Source organism: Chelonia mydas, chromosome 3 (genome assembly GCF_015237465.2).
Source record: "Chelonia mydas isolate rCheMyd1 chromosome 3, rCheMyd1.pri.v2, whole genome shotgun sequence".
Classification (NCBI taxonomy): Eukaryota; Metazoa; Chordata; order Testudines; family Cheloniidae; genus Chelonia; species Chelonia mydas.
This window is the reverse complement of record NC_057851.1, coordinates 131,844,459-131,862,371: the sequence shown is the minus strand read 5'-3', so window position 1 is coordinate 131,862,371 and position 17,913 is coordinate 131,844,459. Positions and strand designations below refer to the sequence as shown.

Here is a 17,913-nt window from a genome sequence, read left to right as displayed (position 1 = left end):
AGCATTGAGTTACAAAGAGCTCAAATAAGACCAAAAAAAGTGACAGATCAGTCATAGTTGGGAACATTTTATAAGAAGTAAAACAAAGTTATTAAACTTCAATTGCATAGAACTTTGACAATCTTTAACTATTTCATCTGAAATTTCCCCATGTTTGTTCTGTGCCTCATGCATATATTTCACCATAAAAAGTTCAGTGGCTTCCGACTACAAAGTTAGGGAAAATAAGTAGTTTTGCTGATGTTCAAATCTATTTCCAACCATTCTTGGAAGAGCTCTAGTGCCAGCCTCTATGAGGTACACCAAAGAGGTACCATTTGCAACCCCAATGAAATCCACCCAGATTTAGTCAATTTATAAAAGACTCTGAAAATCAGTATTTACACTTGTTCCGAGGAATTTATTAAAACTTTGCTATGAAAATACCTGAGCATCCCATCTGCATTAGACATGTTCAAAGCCTCAAAGATCTCTCAATATGTCAACTATACTGAGACACTGAACATGCTCCCAGTCCCCAAGAGCTTGAGCTCCAAATGGGAAAAAGACATTGCCACTGTCCCATAGACTAAGAGGAAACCATCAGGTCTAATCTAGCAACTAATATTAATAATTCTATAAACTTCCCTCGCCCTATTATTAAGCAAAGCCTCATGGTTGTCTCAGGAGGCAGGCAAGTAGTCTCTCATTTGACAGATGTAGTAAGAAAAACATTGTCCAAGGTCACTTCAGACAGATTTGAGCATACAAACCTGTAATTGCAAACCTTAAACCATACTGCCTTTTATAATGAATGTGCCAAATCTATGCACTTAGGTGTGCATTCTCTAACCACAAGACCCCATTTCCTTCCTAAGCCAGGAACAGAACGCAGAATCCTGAATCCCAACATTACCCTATTGCCTAGCAAACAGCTGGCAAAGTGTGTATCAAGTCCTCTCTAGCAGCCGATCCACATACAGGATAAGAAGATATTACTGCTATCAGTCACTCCTCTAACTCAAGTGGTAGAGATCTGTGCTGTGGATCCAAAGATCCTAGATTCAAACTCTGCTGACAACCCTTGCTGAGGGTCAATATGGCTCCATATGATGGAGTATCTGGGGGTGGTGGGTTTTTAGAGGTTTTTAATATCTATGAAATTACATACAAAAAAACCAACATACAAGATGAAGCAACCAAAAGTTAAGAAGTCCCAGAATTAAGATTGCTCGTGCATATTTAATTCTGTCCCCTCGTAAGGCTTTATGACACAACATGATCACATTTTTTTTTACCATAGGAGTCCTGCCTCATTCAGTGCAAAGGATGAACAGTGAATAAAGCAGAAAGCAGAAACTTTTAATAAGAGAAAAGGATGTCTTCTCATACTTAAAGCACTGCACTGGGACCCAAGAGGATTTTACTCCTGGCTTGGCCACAGACTTTCCACACATTGTGGAACAAGCCTACTTTTTCATTCTTAAAATAAGTATATTTTGGTAACCATGACAATATGTGTAGGCTTTTTGTGCACATCTATTTTTGTATGCTTCTCCTCTTTATCATTTAGGAAAGGATGCACTCATTACAGTGCCACCTGCTGTGAGAATATGCCTATTCATGAAGACGAAGAATGTCTATAGCACTAAGAAGTTCAGCAGAACTAAGAAATCAACCTTCACTCGACACTAAATCCCAACTTTCATCTCTGTGGTACACGCAAAGACTGGATTCTTGAATCATATCAGAATCTAAAATAATAATAAAAATAGCCAAAATCTTCGTCTTCAGAGCTCTATAACTTTAAATATTATAAAAGTAACAACAGAGATTAAAAATAATGATAACAACAATAAAAAAACATTTCCCACTTATCGGGCACCTTTAATCTGAGTACATCAAATTATTTTTCAAATATTCCACCACACCCCCCGAGACAAGTAAGAAGGTATGTATGACTCTGCTTTACAGATTGGGAAATTGAGGCACAGAGTGACGTGCCCAAAGTTACAGAGGAAGTTGGTGTCTGAAGAATGGGTTGGATCATAGGAGTTGCTGTGTCATTCTGTAATCACTTGGCCAAGTTTCTCTCCCACTGGTTCATAGCCTATACTGCCTCAATTCTTCTATATTCCCTTGCATTGTTGTTCCGGTCACGCTCTCTTAATATGAAAATAATTTGTTCGATCAACAATTCAGCTAATGTATTGTAAAAAGTTAGTAACTAAAAAATAAGAAAAAAAAGTACATGATACCTGAGATAGTTTCATCTGCATGTGGGCAAACACATGGAGAAAACCAACCACTGCGTCCCACAGCCTGCTGTGTGCCAGACTCTGCTGGTTCCCTGTACATGGACCCTACCATGCAGATGACAACAAAAGGAGAACAGGGTTTATATGCAAGAGAATTACATCAAACATTAGGATAAAATTAGAATCAGGTTACCTAAAATATGACCAGCTGAGAGCTGCTACACAAGCATTTTAGGAACTGTTAAGGAAAGCGGAAACATAAATGGAATGACAATTTCATTTGATAACAATTACTGTAGAATATCCCTACCACTTCCTTGCTTTAAGGCAACTAAAGCCACATTTTCAAAGTTCTGTGTAAAGAGGGAGCCACAAAAAATGGATCTCAATGTTCACGGAAGAGTACCAGTTTGCACCTTTAAATTGGAATCTCATGAGGGGCACAGATGTTTAGTCTAATTCTCCTCTACTTAACCAAGTGTAAATCAGGACAGGTTTCAGAGTAACAGTCGTGTTAGTCTGTATTCGCAAAAAGAAAAGGAGTACTTTTCTTTTTGTAAATCAGGAGTAACAATGATGAGGTTGTGGTAAAATTATTTTAAGAAGAGTTGAATCAGGCCTCTTGTTTTTTGTTCAGCAAGTTTCACCTGTTGTAAAACATTGTCTGGTGTTACAATGCTATAATAATATTTTTACAAAAATCAGATGATATTTCAAAGGACAATGAATAAGATATTTATTAACACTGTGAACAGAATAGTTTGGGTGTAGCGGGCCAAATCTGTTAGAGCTGTGTGTATACATTTGCATATCACCAGCCTCTGCTAATACTTATTCAAGCTAATACTTTCACAATTCACTCCTATGAAGTCTAAAATAATACAGATTTCCATAATGAACATTTGAATGTGAATACAAAAGTATAGTCTGTATGCTCAGTCTTTAAATAAATCCTTCCCAAGAGAAATTACAATAATTAGGGGACTGAATCTTCACTCATATAGGTTTCATAGTCCTGTAAGTCCATTTAGTTTCAATGGAATTACTCCTGACATATAATGTGATCAGAGTCTGTCCCTATCTTTTAAGCATTAATTTTTCTGATAATTTCTCAAAAATAGTTATCAGATAAAGCTACTTTTTGGCTTATCAAAATGATCCTTTCATTGATTAATATAATTGCCATGATTTCATATAGTGTAGTTTTAAACAATCTCCTGACAGTTGAACCTCAACTTCCATAATGAAAATATTGTGTAATCAGAAAAAAGGCCCCAAATTATTTGAAATCACTTCATATTGTCATAAGCAGCATTTCTCACTCGATTATTTTACATGGGAAAAGACTAGTATATTGTAGCATACTGGTAATGACATTCACTAAGAAATAAATGAATTATATGGGACCTCAATCTGCACACAGAGTGCCCACTTATGGGGAAAGAAGTTCTGTACATGGATAGAGGATCCAATATAGTATAGGATGAATAGCAGTGAACCATGTTAAGGCTGCCTAACACTTTCCACTAACATTTATCACACATCCTTTTTTAAGAGAACAATAAAGGGTATTTATTAAAATTAAACCTAGGAGAATTTGACTGCCATTTTTTTCTTTAAAAATTCTAGCTAGTTACATAGAAAAGAAAAACTACATTAAATAACGTTATGAAGATTGCAAAGTCAAGTACTCAAAAATTAGGAAATGACAGAATTCAAGTTTTTCCATAGGACCGAGCTTCCAAGGGGAGTAATGGTGACAAAAAACCTAACTGGCTTCAAGACTGAACTTGATAAGTTTATGAAGTGGATGTAGCTGATCTGCAACTGCTAGTAGCAAAGACCTACCAGGATTGGTGATGGGACACTAGACTGGAAGGGCTCTGAGTTACTACAGAAAATTATTTTCCAGATGTCTGGCTGCGGAGCTTGTCCACGTGCTCCGGGTCTAACTGATCACCGTATATGGGGTCCGAAAGGAAGTTTCCCTCAGGCCAGACTGGCAGAGACCAGGTTTTTTTTCCCCCTCCTCTGCAGCATGGGGCATGGATCACTTGCAGGTTTAAACTAGTGTAAATGGTGGGTTCCTTGTAACTTGAAGTCTTTAAATCAAGATTTGAGGAATACAGGAACTCACAGAGGTTATGGGTCTTTTACAAGAGTGGATGGGTGAGCTTCTGTTGCCTGCAATGAGCAGGAGGTCAGACTAGATGAGCATGATGGTCCCTTCTGGCCTTAAAGTCTATGAGACCCCTTGCCTTAGTCAGTGCACAGAATGGATGGTTCTCATGGAATGAGACAGCTATTCCATTTTTTTCTTATCCTTCAATGCGGCGCTCCATATTTTATTTGTTGCACCCCTTCCAAGCCCTGCACTCAGTACAGAATTATTAATTTCTTCTAGAACTTTTTTATGGTGCTCATTACATCCTGCCAGCAGTTTCTTCTTGTTTATTGCAAAGAGGGTCCAGGTCAGGCAAGTCTCTGCAGATCTGAAATGTGGCAATATGTCATGGGGAAAGAGTTTTCTCAAGCAGTGTATTCAGAGCTTTATAATCAAACTGACAAGAAGCCAGAGCACTGACTGAATATGCCATGATATTCTACTTACTAAGCACGCAGCCACATTCTACATTAGTTTTACTTTTCAGATAAAGCAAACGTGAAGAACATAGTATGATACATTGCAGTAGTCCAGTCTTGAGGTGCAAAACAAATTATAATGGCAAGGTTCCTGTTGGAAAGAAAAGGACACAACTGGCTACATACTGGGACACAAGAAGTCTTGGTTAGCAAAAGAGGAGATAATTCAATGATACCTGGGAAACTGCTAAATTCTTAGTTTGCAAAAAAATAACAAATGGCTACTAAACATATTTCAAAACATTATTTCTTACTAATTTCATGCAATGAGCAGTTTACCTGAATATACTCTGTGAGAGTATTGAAGACCTGTTTTGCAACTTGAATTGCTTTGGAGAAATTACGTTGTCCTTGCTCATCAATAACATCCTTCCCAGAATAATACCAGTAGAAATCACTAATTGATTCCTATAAAACAGATGTAAGAAACAACACATGCAGGTCAGATATTCAAACTGTCACTCCTGTGTTCATCAGCATTTTCATAAAGTAGACTTTAAAAGCAAACTTAGTTGTGAGCAAAAAAAATATCCATTTATTCATATGGATTTAAAATAATCTCAGACATTTTAGGTATCATCAACATAATGCATTTTCTCTCTCATCTCCAGTGAAACCCACAGGGAAAAACAAAACAAAACCAAAAATCCCTTCAAAATCTAACTTTTGTCTAGATTACCTGGGCTTTTTGTTTATTTCAAGGTTTACACACACATATGGGCCCTTAAACTGAATAAATCATTAACACAGTGCTGTGTGCTGTTCATGTGAACAATGTGTCTTTATACTGTCTGCCTGTCAGCTAGCTAAATCAAGGAACTGAAAATTCTTTGTGCACAGAATTCTTCTTTCCATCTCCCTTAAAGAATGTCAGCTGAAACTTCATCAAAATGAGCTCCAAAACATAAAAAGATTTATTTATTATTACCACCGAGCCTCTAAAGAACTTGCAAGGTCACATAGTAATACTGACAACAGCAACAACAACTGAAAAAGGGTTGATTTTCCACATACTGGAATTTTTAGAAACAACAACAAAAATGCTAAAATACAGCTACCTGTATTTATTTGCAATTAGTATGTAAGATGGTTTACCTGAACTCTCAATAAGTAATCCACAGTGGAGATGATAATATTGACAGTTGTGTTGTTACCAGTTTGAGTTCTCAAATAATTCTGAAAATCTAAAAATGAGAGGATGAGTTCAAATTAACATTTATTTAAATCTCAAATATTTTCAGAATTATTTATTAAAATAAATTCTGGTACAATCCATTGGTCAAAGCCTACTTTAAAGGATTGAAACATCTTTTAAGTAACTTTCCTGTTTAAATCCATATTTTAATTCACTGAACCATTCACATCTGCCTGAATGGTACCATCTTATTGAGGAGATCAAGTAACAATTTACAAGTTCTAATATCTGGTTTCTCCTGTGAACATATTATAAGTCTGACTTTGAACTCACTTATATCAACTTTACACTGATGTCACTACATTAACGTCACTAGAATTATTCCCGATTTACACCAGTCTAAATGAAATCCGAATTAAATCTTATGCCATTACTGAGGACAATGATACGAATATGTTTGACAGCTATAAACTGGAATCTTTTTTTATAATACCACAAAGTATATGAGTAAGTGAACTAATATTAAAAATACTTTAAAAGAAATTGCTAGTATTTCCTTATGTTATATATGAAAAACTATTGTTCCTCCTTCAATGAAGATCTCCCATATGCTCCTGGGGTGACATTTAAGCCCCCTAGCCACCTTCAGTGAGAACCAGAACTCTAAAAATACTTTGCATGCCAAAGTACAATATGTTTGCTGCAAAGCCCTCCTTTAAGACTTTCCTCTCATTTAGTGATCAGGAGCTAAAACTAGAGTAAACTTCATTTTCTATTTAATTTACCTTTCACATAGTTCATGCTCCAGGAGTTTTATCATTTTGTGAGCCATTTTTTTCTCCCAATGTTTAAATGAACAAGGAAACTTGACATTTTAACTCCACATAAATATTTTTCTTTCATGTACAGTTCAGCTACTCAGGAACCTTTCATAATATTTCCTTAAAACTTGCCAAGCCTTCAGCACTGATGAGCTTTTATCCCTGGTTACCATCACCTTGGCTCAGCTGACTGGCAGCCTGCCCACAAACCTGAACTGTGTCCTTCACAAAGCAACTGGAGGAATCGGAAGAGGTCACAGGTGAATTCGTCATCCTGCATTACCTTTTCTCCTGTGGAAAGGCCAGATGGAGGTACAAATTATCACAGACTGTCAACTAGCTCCCCACTCCCCTTACCAAATCTCCATATTTAATCTAAAGTCACTATTAACAAACATATAAAATGCAATTTATAGCCACTATTCTATCTGAAGCATGGCATGTGGCTGGCAGATAGGTGCTATTTCTCTTCCATAAGAAAAGAACATTTACATTTCAAGACACAAATTTCTCTCTATAAAATGCGGCAGCATGGGCTTGGCAACATTTTAGAAAAAATCCATCTTTTACACTCTTCTTTTGTTTTTGTTGGCATGAAGTCTGCATCATGTACAAAGGTTAATACTGGATTTACTTTGTTCCAATGTCTGATAAATATTGAAAAGCCTGAAAAATTAATCAAGTATTGCAGAAAAGAGACCTCTACAAATATATTTTTAAAAGCAAACTAAGCCAACAACTTTATAGACATTTATGTTCTCAGAAAACACTTAACCTGGGATTTTCAAAGGAGTCTAAAAGAGTTAGGCAACCAATTCTCATTGAAAGCCAGGGGATACTAGCCACCAAATTCCCTTAGTTCTGGTTAACCAAAGCACTGAGTATGTGCTTAAGTGTTTTTTCTGAATAGGGATGGACTTCAGCGTGTCCTTAAGGACTTTTGCAGAACTTGGCCTTACGGCCTAGTTTTTCTATAGATAGCGATTATCCAGGTGTCTAGAGCTGTAAAAGATCTTCAGAATTGCTGAAGAAAATCTGGTACACTAACATGGTCTCCATTCAATTAATTGTATCAGTACAGAGAGTCAACCTGGAAGTTTACATGAGAAAAGGGGAAGCATTAGTGGCTCTAGGAAAGATCAGGGATTAACAAAGTAGAACTGGAAGCTCGATAAATTCGCACAGAGGGAAGACATAATAGCAAGCAAAACTACATTGGGGTATTAAAGGCAAATGATTTCATTATTAGGGCTTTATACAAATATTTTGGGGACAAATGGTTTCTTGGCAAAAATGGAAACAACTTTTTTTAAAATATAGAGAATTTTAATGTGCAATCATTTGTTACTTGTAGATGATGGCATGAAAATAAAAGACAAAAATGCAAGTAAATTGAAAAAGTACAGTATATTAATTCTGAAAGTTTTCTTAAAAATAGGAGGCATTTTGGACTGGTACCTGAACTTCTAAATCCAATGTGATATTAAGAACATTATCCTTTTCAGTTGGTGAATAAAAGAAATAATGAGAGTTAAACAAAAATATAAAACTTCTCCCAGACTGGAAGTGCTTGAATTAGAGAGATAATATATATGCATATATATATAATGTATAAACAGGAATATGATTGGATGCTTACTGTACATAAAAATTATGAATGATTACAATTACAAATAGCCAATGGACTTACCAGTCCGCAGTCTGTGACTTTCAAAGTGAGAGGCTTCAGTATAATGGTAGGGTTAGGAAGCAAAACCATTTTGAAAACTAATGTGAACATTAAAAGAAGTATATAAAATCATTTCACTCTTTTCCCTGTTGGCCAGCAAGACACAATATTTGGTGACCAAACCAAGTATCACCAGGTGTATATAAAAATGCGGCAAACATAGGGAGACTTAAAATGTCTTTTTTTCCTCCCCCTAATTCTTGCTGCATTCTCACTGAAATGGCAAAAAGAAAAAAAAAATGCATAGTCCTCTCCCTGACAATGAATCAAGTACTACAGACGAATGTTTAACACAATTTGTCTCTGGGTCAGACATTAATACCAGATATATAACTTTTCAACTGTACAAGATTGAAAATCCTTTCAACTAATTAAATAACGAAACACAAAAGACTAAAAGAGGATCCTGTGCATACAAGTAGTATATTAATCAACAGTACTATATATGAGCTCAATTCTGCAAGATGCTTAAACACTTTGCTGGACTTGGAATGTTCAGCATCTTGCAATATTGAGCATTTTATTTTTATAACTCAGTTGGATTCCTCATGTTTTAATATTAAGTATGTGCTTAAGTGCTTTGCTGGATTGGGGCCAGAATGCTCAGAACCTTGCAGGATCGAGTATTACTTTTACAGAATCTCAATTACCTCTATGGAACCTGAGCCTGCAAAAACATATGCATGTAACTTTACTCACGTGAGACTTCAATGACTTCAAGGGGACAACACATTTAAGGAAAATTAATCATACATAAGTGTTTCCAGGATCAAGCCTACAAAAGGCCTAACCACACATTCCTTGAGTATCCAAATCTCTCTCAGACTTCAGTGGTAGTTTGGCATAAACAAAGAACACAGATCAAGACTATTAAGGAAATGTTAAAAAAAAAAACTACCTGCATTAATAATTTATAATAATTCCAGTAAAATTTATTTATATTACTCTTACAGTTAAAGATAGTTTCAATATAACTTTTTTTAATAGAGCAATATTTCACATGTATTTTATGTAGCCCACCCCACACGCACCTTTAAAAAAAAAAGTTTGCCAGGTGGATATTTTCTTTTTCTTCTAAGTGAAATTTAACTCTGCCATGTGGGCTAACTGACCACTTTCACTTGGAAAAGGTGGGCGGTGGGGGAAGGGCATAATAAAAAGTGACAGGAAAAATAAGTTCAGTAGATGCAGCAAAATTAGGACCTCAATTGAGGAAAATATTTAAATATTTAAGCACATGAACACTTCCTGAATTAGGGCCTAGATGAGGTGTGAATGTTAAAGAAGTACAGTCACAAGAAAAAATGGTGGCTTTTCTAAACAAACTACTGTACAAAGCTTGGTAGGAGCTTTCAACAGCACTTAACTGCACTGGTTTCTCACTTTCATTTTTCACTCAAAAAGTTTCTCAAAAACAATTAATATTCATATTGACTTTGATAACACAAGGTGCTGAGCACTCCAAACATGAATTTTAATGGAATACTCGTGCTTGAACAGAGCACGTACTTAAGTCCCTATTTCAGCAAAGCACTTAAAAGCATATGCTTAGCGAGACCATAGTGCTTATAACCTGGCAATACTGAGTGTCCCAGGCCTGACTTTTAAGTGGTTGTGTGTGTGTGTACTGAATATTAAAAAAAATTATATTAATAAAATACATAAAAACAACACTAGATACAAGTTTGGTGCTATTAAAAACTTCAGCATCACTTTGACTATGGTGAGAGGGAAAGTCCAAAGTAAGAGGAATGGTTGAGGAGGACTTTAAAAATATAAATCATTTGATAATGTCCTTTAAACTGGCTGAAAATATTTATTTTCATTTCCTCTTCTATCATTTCACCTCCCTCTCAGTACTTCTTCACTTTTGCTTTTCTTTCTTTTCCCCTTCTCAGCTTTTGGAGACATTCAGGGAAGGTGGGGAGGGACAGGAAAGCCTTGAATTAAATGATAGCAATATTCCTTTATAATGAAATCATTTCCTGACACATCAACTTCACTATAAGAATCAGTTTGCTGTAAAAGAAATTGCAATTTGCACACTGCAAAGCATTTGGGTCTTTCATTCAATGTCTCTATAAAGAAGGTTTCATAACTTGAGTTACTATAAGTGGGTTTTCATTGAGATAATGCGTATTCAGAAAGACTGTCTTTTGAGGTTTTATTGTTTCAGTTTTATCCTCCCTCCTTCTAATATATTGGATCTGATCATTCACAGTACCTCATGGAAAATGTATTTACATCTGTGTAAAATGAGTACAAATCATACACAAAATTCTACCAAGTCAGAAAGATAGTGTTGTATGCCCCCCATCACAAGGAACAAAGGCAGTGCTGAATCAGACCCACAGATTCCTTTTTAAAAACAAATGATATACATGTTTCAATCTTAACCACAAGCAGTTTTGAGCAGTATGCCTGTACTGATTACAGAGATCAAATTCTTCTAACCAGTAAAATATCTGAATCTCTTTTAGAATGACAAATCCTTGGCACTAAAAAAACAGACCATAATCTGACTCAGAAAGAAATGCTGGTAACATCAGCATTTTTTCAGGATAAAAACATTATTTAATAACTACAAAGAGGTGTCTCTTTGGAGACTACAAGTGACACCTCTGGAATTCAGATCCATTTCTTTGCTTAAAATCTAAGCAAGCCACTTTTGGCGTCACATACACAAATTCATGCCTCCACACACAAACATTTATACATATAGTGTACTTACAAATATACGTATTGCATATAGCATGACTTAGGGAGGTGAGTCACTGCTTAGGTTAGCTGCAATTGATGTGATGTATATACTATAGTACATTTGCTTAAACATGTAACTGTTTGGTTAAAATGCTGCCATTGCCCATGTTGCACATAAATGGTATGGTTACACACATGAATGGCTTTATGCCTACAGTGTGTGCAGTTGCGAGTCTGATAATATGATGTATACAAACAGAAGCAACGTCTGCAGTAAAATAAAAATAAGATTGAATGTAACAAGCATATGTATCTCCTTGAAAGTGTTTGATTCTCAGTTCATTAATTCTTTCATACCCCCCATTTTGAAATCCCCACTGCTACTAATATTTAAATAAATCTGTGGGACATTATATATTAAAAATATTTACCATTCTAAAAGGCACAAAGGCCCAATTTTGATGAATGCACACTTGTCAAACAGCAAAGATCTGCCATAGTAACACCAGTTAATTTATTTCCACTAAAAGATTCAGAAGTTGTTTGGCTGAGTTACCAGTGCCACATGACTGTCATTGTCTCTTTATTGCCCCACAGTTACAATAGATTTCATAGGAAACAGATCATTCAAGAGCTCAAACCAGAAAACCAGATAAAGTAACCTTCTTCCCCCCCTACACACACACACCCTCCACTGAGCCACGCACAACTACCTCTGCTAGCCCAAGCAAGTTAGTACTCATGTAAACAGAAGTGCAGGGCCCTCATAGTTGGAAGCTCTGCTAGGGAGATGTGAAGATGGAAAGGATTGCTACAGCACAGGCTGAAGCAGGCAACTCTCCCAAGCAACAGGATGCAGTAATGCTAGCAGGAAATACACCGATTCAGAACACTCCCTTATCAGCTTCAACAGCTTATAAATATTGCTGATATGAATTTAATTTCAAGATGTATGTGTCTGCCACTAACATGAGGTCATGTCCTGCAAAGACTTAAGCACATGCTTAAAGTTAACTGCTAAAGCAGTACGAATGGACCTTAGTGTAATTGAGAATCAGGCTCAATGGCATTAAAAACATGCTTAAAGTTAAGAGAATGAGTATGTTTTTGCAGGACTGGGGCCTATTTAACTAATTTGTACTATTATTGATTTTTAACAGCTCTTCTGTATTTTATTCTATCTGTGATATCAAATGGAATGTATGCCAGTCATGCAGATTGGTGAAAGGCTAATCTTTAAAGGGACAACGATCAGGTCACATTTCCCACAATATTTAGATTTTATAAAAATAAGCTTTTTAAGAACCTAAGACAAACAGATATAATTCCATTACATTCAAAAAATCCAACTGAAACCACACTTTATTAATCAACATTTCCCTGCAGTGTTTTTCCCCCAAAGATTCCAGCAATGTACTGGTATAAGACTATCACAATAAAATTGGCTAGAAACTAACTACAATTGTTCAACTGGGGAGAAATTAAAAAAGTACCTAACAACATAAAAAGAAAAAATAAATTTTGATATTAAAACAATTTCCTTTTTATAATTTACATGTCATTCACAAAACAGATAAAAAATTTTGTTTTTGAATTGATTTGGTTTTGATTTGAATTGATTGAAAATTGATTTTCAAATTTACAATATCTGTTTAAGAGATGTCAGCAGATTATAATATTAGATACTTTGCAAATTGTATTTAAAGGCATCTTTTAAAAAGTGGAAGTTAAATCCTATTGAGGAAAACAGAACGGACCATAAACTCTGGCAAGTAAAGTGTAAAACTATAATTAGGAAGGTCAAAAAAGAATCTGAAGAACAGCTAGACAAAAACTCAAAAAGTAACAGCAATTTATTTTTTAAAGAACATCAGAAGCAGGAAGTCTGTTAAACAACTAGTGGGGCCACTGGACGATCAAGATGCTAAAGGAGCACTCAAGGAAGATTAGGCCATTGCAAAGAAACTAAAGGAATTATTTGCATCGGTCTTCATGGCTGAGGATGTGAGGGAGATTCCCGAAGCTGAGCCATTCTTTTTAGGTGAAAAATCTGAGGAACTGTCCCAGATTGAGGTGTCATTAGAGGTGGTTTTGGAAAAAAATGATAAATTAAACAATAATAAGTCACCAGGACCAGATGGTGTTCACCCAATAGTTCTGAAGGAACTCAAATGTGAAATTGCAGAACTACTAATTGTGGTATGTAACATAACATTTAAATTAGCTTTTGTACCAGACGACTGGAAGATAGCTAATGTGATGCCAATTTTTAAAAAAGGCTCCAGAGGTGATCCTGGCAGTTACAGGCCGGTAAGCCTGACTACAATACCAGGAAAATAGTTTGAAACTATAGTAAAGAACAGACACATAGATGAACATGATTTGTTGGGGAAAAGTCAACATGTTTTCTGTAAAGGGAAGTCATGCCTCACCAATCTACTAGAATACTTTCAGAGGATCAACAAGCATGTAGACAAGGGTGATCCAGTGGATATAGGGTACTTAGATTTTCAGAAAGCCTTTGACAAAGTCCCTCACCAAAGTCTCTTAAGCAAAGTAAGCTGTCGTGGGATAAGAGGGAAGGTCCTCTCATGGATCAGTGATTGGTTACAAGATAAGGGAACAAAGGGTAGGAATAAATGGTCAGTTTTCAGAATGAAGAAAAGTAAATAGTGGTGTCCCTCAGAGGTCTGTACTGGGACCAGTCCTATCCAACATATTCATAAATGATCTGGAAAAAGGGATAAACAGTGAGGTGGCAACATTTTCAGATGATACAAAACTACTCAAGGTAGCTAAGTCCAAAGCAGACTGCAAAGAGTTACAAAGGGACCTCACCAAATTGGGTAACTGGCAACAAAATGGCAAATGAAATTCAGCTTTATAACTGCAAATTAATGCACATTGGAAAACATAATCCCAACTATACATAAAAAATGATGGGGTCTAAATTACCTGTTACCACTCAAGAAAGAGATCTTGGAGTCATTGTGGATAGTTCTCTGAAAATATCCACTCAAGGTGCAGTGGCAGTCAAAAAAGCTAACAGTGTTGTGAATCATTAGGAAAGGGATAGATAATAACATAGAAAATATCATATTGGCTCTCTATAAATCCATGATATGCCCACATCTTGAACACTGTGTGCAGATGTGGTCACCCCATTTCAAAAAAAGATACACTGGAATAGGAAAAGGTTCAGAAAAGGGCAACAAAAATATTAGGGGTATGGGACAGCTTCCATATAAGGAGAGATTAATAAGGCTGGGACTTTTCAGCTTGGAAAAGGGACGACTAAGGGGGAAATATGATAGAGGTCTATAAAATCATTACTGGTGTGGAGAAAGCAAATAAGGAAATGTTATTTACTCCTTCTCATAACACAAGAACTAGGGGTGATCAAATGAAATTAATAAGCAGCAGGTTTAAAACAAACAAAAGGATGTATTTCTTCACACAATGCTTTCAACCCCTGGAACTCTTTTCCTGAGGATGCTGTGAAGATCAAGACTATAAAAGGATTTTTAAAAGCACTAGATAAGTTCATGGAGGATAGGTCCATCAATGGCTATTAGGAAGGATGGGCAGGGATGCAAAACCATGCTCTGAAGAGTCCTTGGCCTTTGTTTTCCAGAAGCTGGGAATTGGCGACAGGGGATGGATTACTTGATGATTACCTGTTCTGTTCACTCCCTCTGAAACACCTGGTATTGGCCACCGTAGGAAGGCAGGATACTGGGCTAGGTGGACCATTGGTCTGACTCTGTACAGCCATTCTTATGTTCTTAAAGAACACCATTCTAAAAGTTAATTTTAACAATAGTTTTATGCATCTCTCTAAACCTCATTCCATTTTATAGTTTAAAAATGAATGGATTATTCAATACGGCTGAGAAAACAAGTAGAGTTTTGCCTGTGAAGCCCTCAACTACTGTTTAAGTGTCCTTTCTATAGAAATGCTGTTGTGGAAATTTATGAGTCTTCTGAAGATAAAAATCAACTGGCCTTGAACCAAAGGTGACATTGTAGCACATGACAAATATTGTCAGGCATCAGAAATAAAGTATTGTTATCCTTTGTAATTTAAAATTACATGGCAGTATTTTAAAGCTGTCTCTCAAGTGAGATCAGTCAAATGCAATTACAATATTCCTCTAACAAAGGGCAAGATTCACAAAAGGTTTAATGAAATGAAAAATGGGTCTAAAAATCTATTTTCAATTAGTAAAGAAGTTCTTCTAAATCTTAGTATTTTTTTTCAAACATACGACTATTTAGTAGGTTGTAGAGATTGTATTAAATGAAGAATATGAATATTAACTCCAATTAAAATAAAATCAATCTCAGATAATTGTAGTAAGTCTATGTTTTTAAGGAGACTGCTAATCAATCTTCTATTGAAACTCTTAACAGGATAGCTGCACAGTCTGATGGTTAAAGGAAGAAAGTGGATGTCAGAATTTCTGGGTTCTTTTCCCAACTTGGGTAAATGAGTTGCTATGTCATCTTGGGGAAATCACTTAATTTCACTGTTTTATTTATCCATCTATAAAATGGGTATAATTATGGTTACCTATTTTAGAGGCGTTTGTGGGGCTTAATTGTTTGTAAAGCCGTTTAAAGTTTTCAAATAAAAGGTGTCAAGAGTATTATTGTTATTAATATCAACAGGTTTCAAAGTGATTAGTATTTCAGGGATATTGTATTTGGCTAAAGCAGAACTCCAGTAGCCTGACCCAAACTCTCTTTTCCTTGCTGCATAGTAAGTTTGATCTATTTAACCATACATCACAAACAACAATAATGATTTTAGGCAAACCACGCCAGTCATATAGGAGGGTATGTGTTTCAAATGGCAAGTAAGTTTTACAGAAGTTTCCTCACCAGCTAATTGTGAATCAGGTTTAGGAAAAATCATTCTGACCCAAGAACATATTCAAGTTTCTTTGTGAAGTCTTGTTAAAAGAAAAAAAAAATCCTGTACGAGAAGAGTGCCCAACAATAGCAAGATAATGCAAGTGTAGATTAAACAAATGCATTCCATTATCTGTCAACCAAAGAAAGGGCTTTGGGAGGAGAGAAAAATTGCACTTTCAAGGTTATCATGATCATGATGAGACAGTATAGACAGACAGAATTAAATAAAAAATGGAAAACCATCAGATGGGATAATGAAAATTTGTGCGACTTTGATTCTGAACCTTTTTTTTTGTAAAACAAACATGACAATCAAAACAAATATACATACAGAAAGATACAACATTAAATACACCACAAAAACAAGTAAGAAACACATTTGCTGAAGAACCGTCAGTGTTTTTACCAGTGGGGGTTCCAGGATTTTGTACAGGAAGGTGGTACTAATGAAAGAGGAATCAGGACAAGGAGCTTAGGTGGGGATAGCACAAAGAGAAGAGTTGGAAAAGGGCAATAAATCTTACATCCATCTTAACTCACTGCAGGATTTTCTGCTAATGCCAATGTGGAGATGGGAAAAGAAATCGAGTTTTACAGAACACCACCACTACCTAGAGGTCAAAGCCTACTCCCATTGAAGTCAACAGGAGTTTTTAGAACTGACTGGAGTGAAAACTGATTCAGGCTCATAGTCAGTAATAACAAGTTAACAACTCATTGAAAAATTCCTGCATCAAATGTAGAAGTAGTAAGGAACAGGTTATAGTATGTACTCTGGACCTCACTCCATTCCCCTAACAATCAACCACATGCTTCTGAATCTTGGAGTAAGTATCTGTCCTGTAAAATGGAATGGAAAAAATATATTCTCCCTGGGTCACCCAGTCTAAACCTTGGTGCTGTCTTGGAAGGACTTTTTAGATGGGTATTTGTAGGATTGCTAGCAGTTATGTGAGCTCAGCTACCCCATAAAATATAGAATGTCTAGCAATCATTCACAGCAGAATCTATCGTTTCTCCTCCAGACTCAATGGCTGGGCTTTCATAATGCTATCAGGCATTAATACCAGTGGCATTGGGCTGCCTATAACTCATATTCAGTGAATTAAAGTGAGCATGCTCAGTGACAGATGAATTACTGTTACCCCTTGCCTCTAAGGGATACACATTTTCTCTGTTGTACGAAAAAGCTCTCAAAGTGGCAAATTATCAGGAATAACTGGTAATATCCTGATATAACCCTGAAAAGAAATAGCAGAGGTGTTTTTTGTTTTGTTTTTAAACTATCAGCTACTTTGGCAAGTACTGTAGTAGAAAATGAATTCTGACTGCATAGTGTAAACCTAGCCAGTGGCAGCCAACATCTCCTTTCTATCCCAACCTCCAGCCCTCTCTGGATCCACCACTGATTTCCTGTGATTGCACAAAATCAATGCAGCGATAAAGCCACATTAAATGCACAACAAAAATACTACAGGAGGATTACAGCACAAGGGTTTGTATATACAGATATATACTTTTTTAAAAAAACATCCAACCATTGCAAATACTGGGCCCACTAAAAAAAACAACAACCAAACAGAAAAATAAATCAAATAAATTAAAAAAAAGCTTGCTGCTCTTACATCTAGTGTGCCAGTTACTGTGCAAATCCTGAGAAAGGGAGGAAGAACAAAGACGTGGGGAAAGTTGGCATAAAAACGGAAGAGTTTGGAGTACACAATTATAATA

At 36.0% G+C, this 17,913-nt stretch overlaps 1 protein-coding gene across 2 annotated transcripts in view; it reads right to left on the bottom strand.

Annotated features, from left to right (window-relative positions):
• The window catches only part of RYR2 (ryanodine receptor 2), a 699,456-nt gene that overhangs the window by 70,223 nt on the left and 611,320 nt on the right, over positions 1–17,913 (bottom strand). For both annotated transcript variants that reach the window (XM_043544343.1, XM_043544344.1), the window contains 4 exons: positions 7,047–7,127; positions 5,976–6,064; positions 5,160–5,288; positions 2,238–2,342 (listed from right to left, as the gene is read on the bottom strand). In XM_043544343.1, the coding sequence (XP_043400278.1) occupies positions 2,238–2,342; positions 5,160–5,288; positions 5,976–6,064; positions 7,047–7,127 (404 nt within the window). The remainder of the gene's footprint in view (positions 1–2,237; positions 2,343–5,159; positions 5,289–5,975; positions 6,065–7,046; positions 7,128–17,913) is intronic.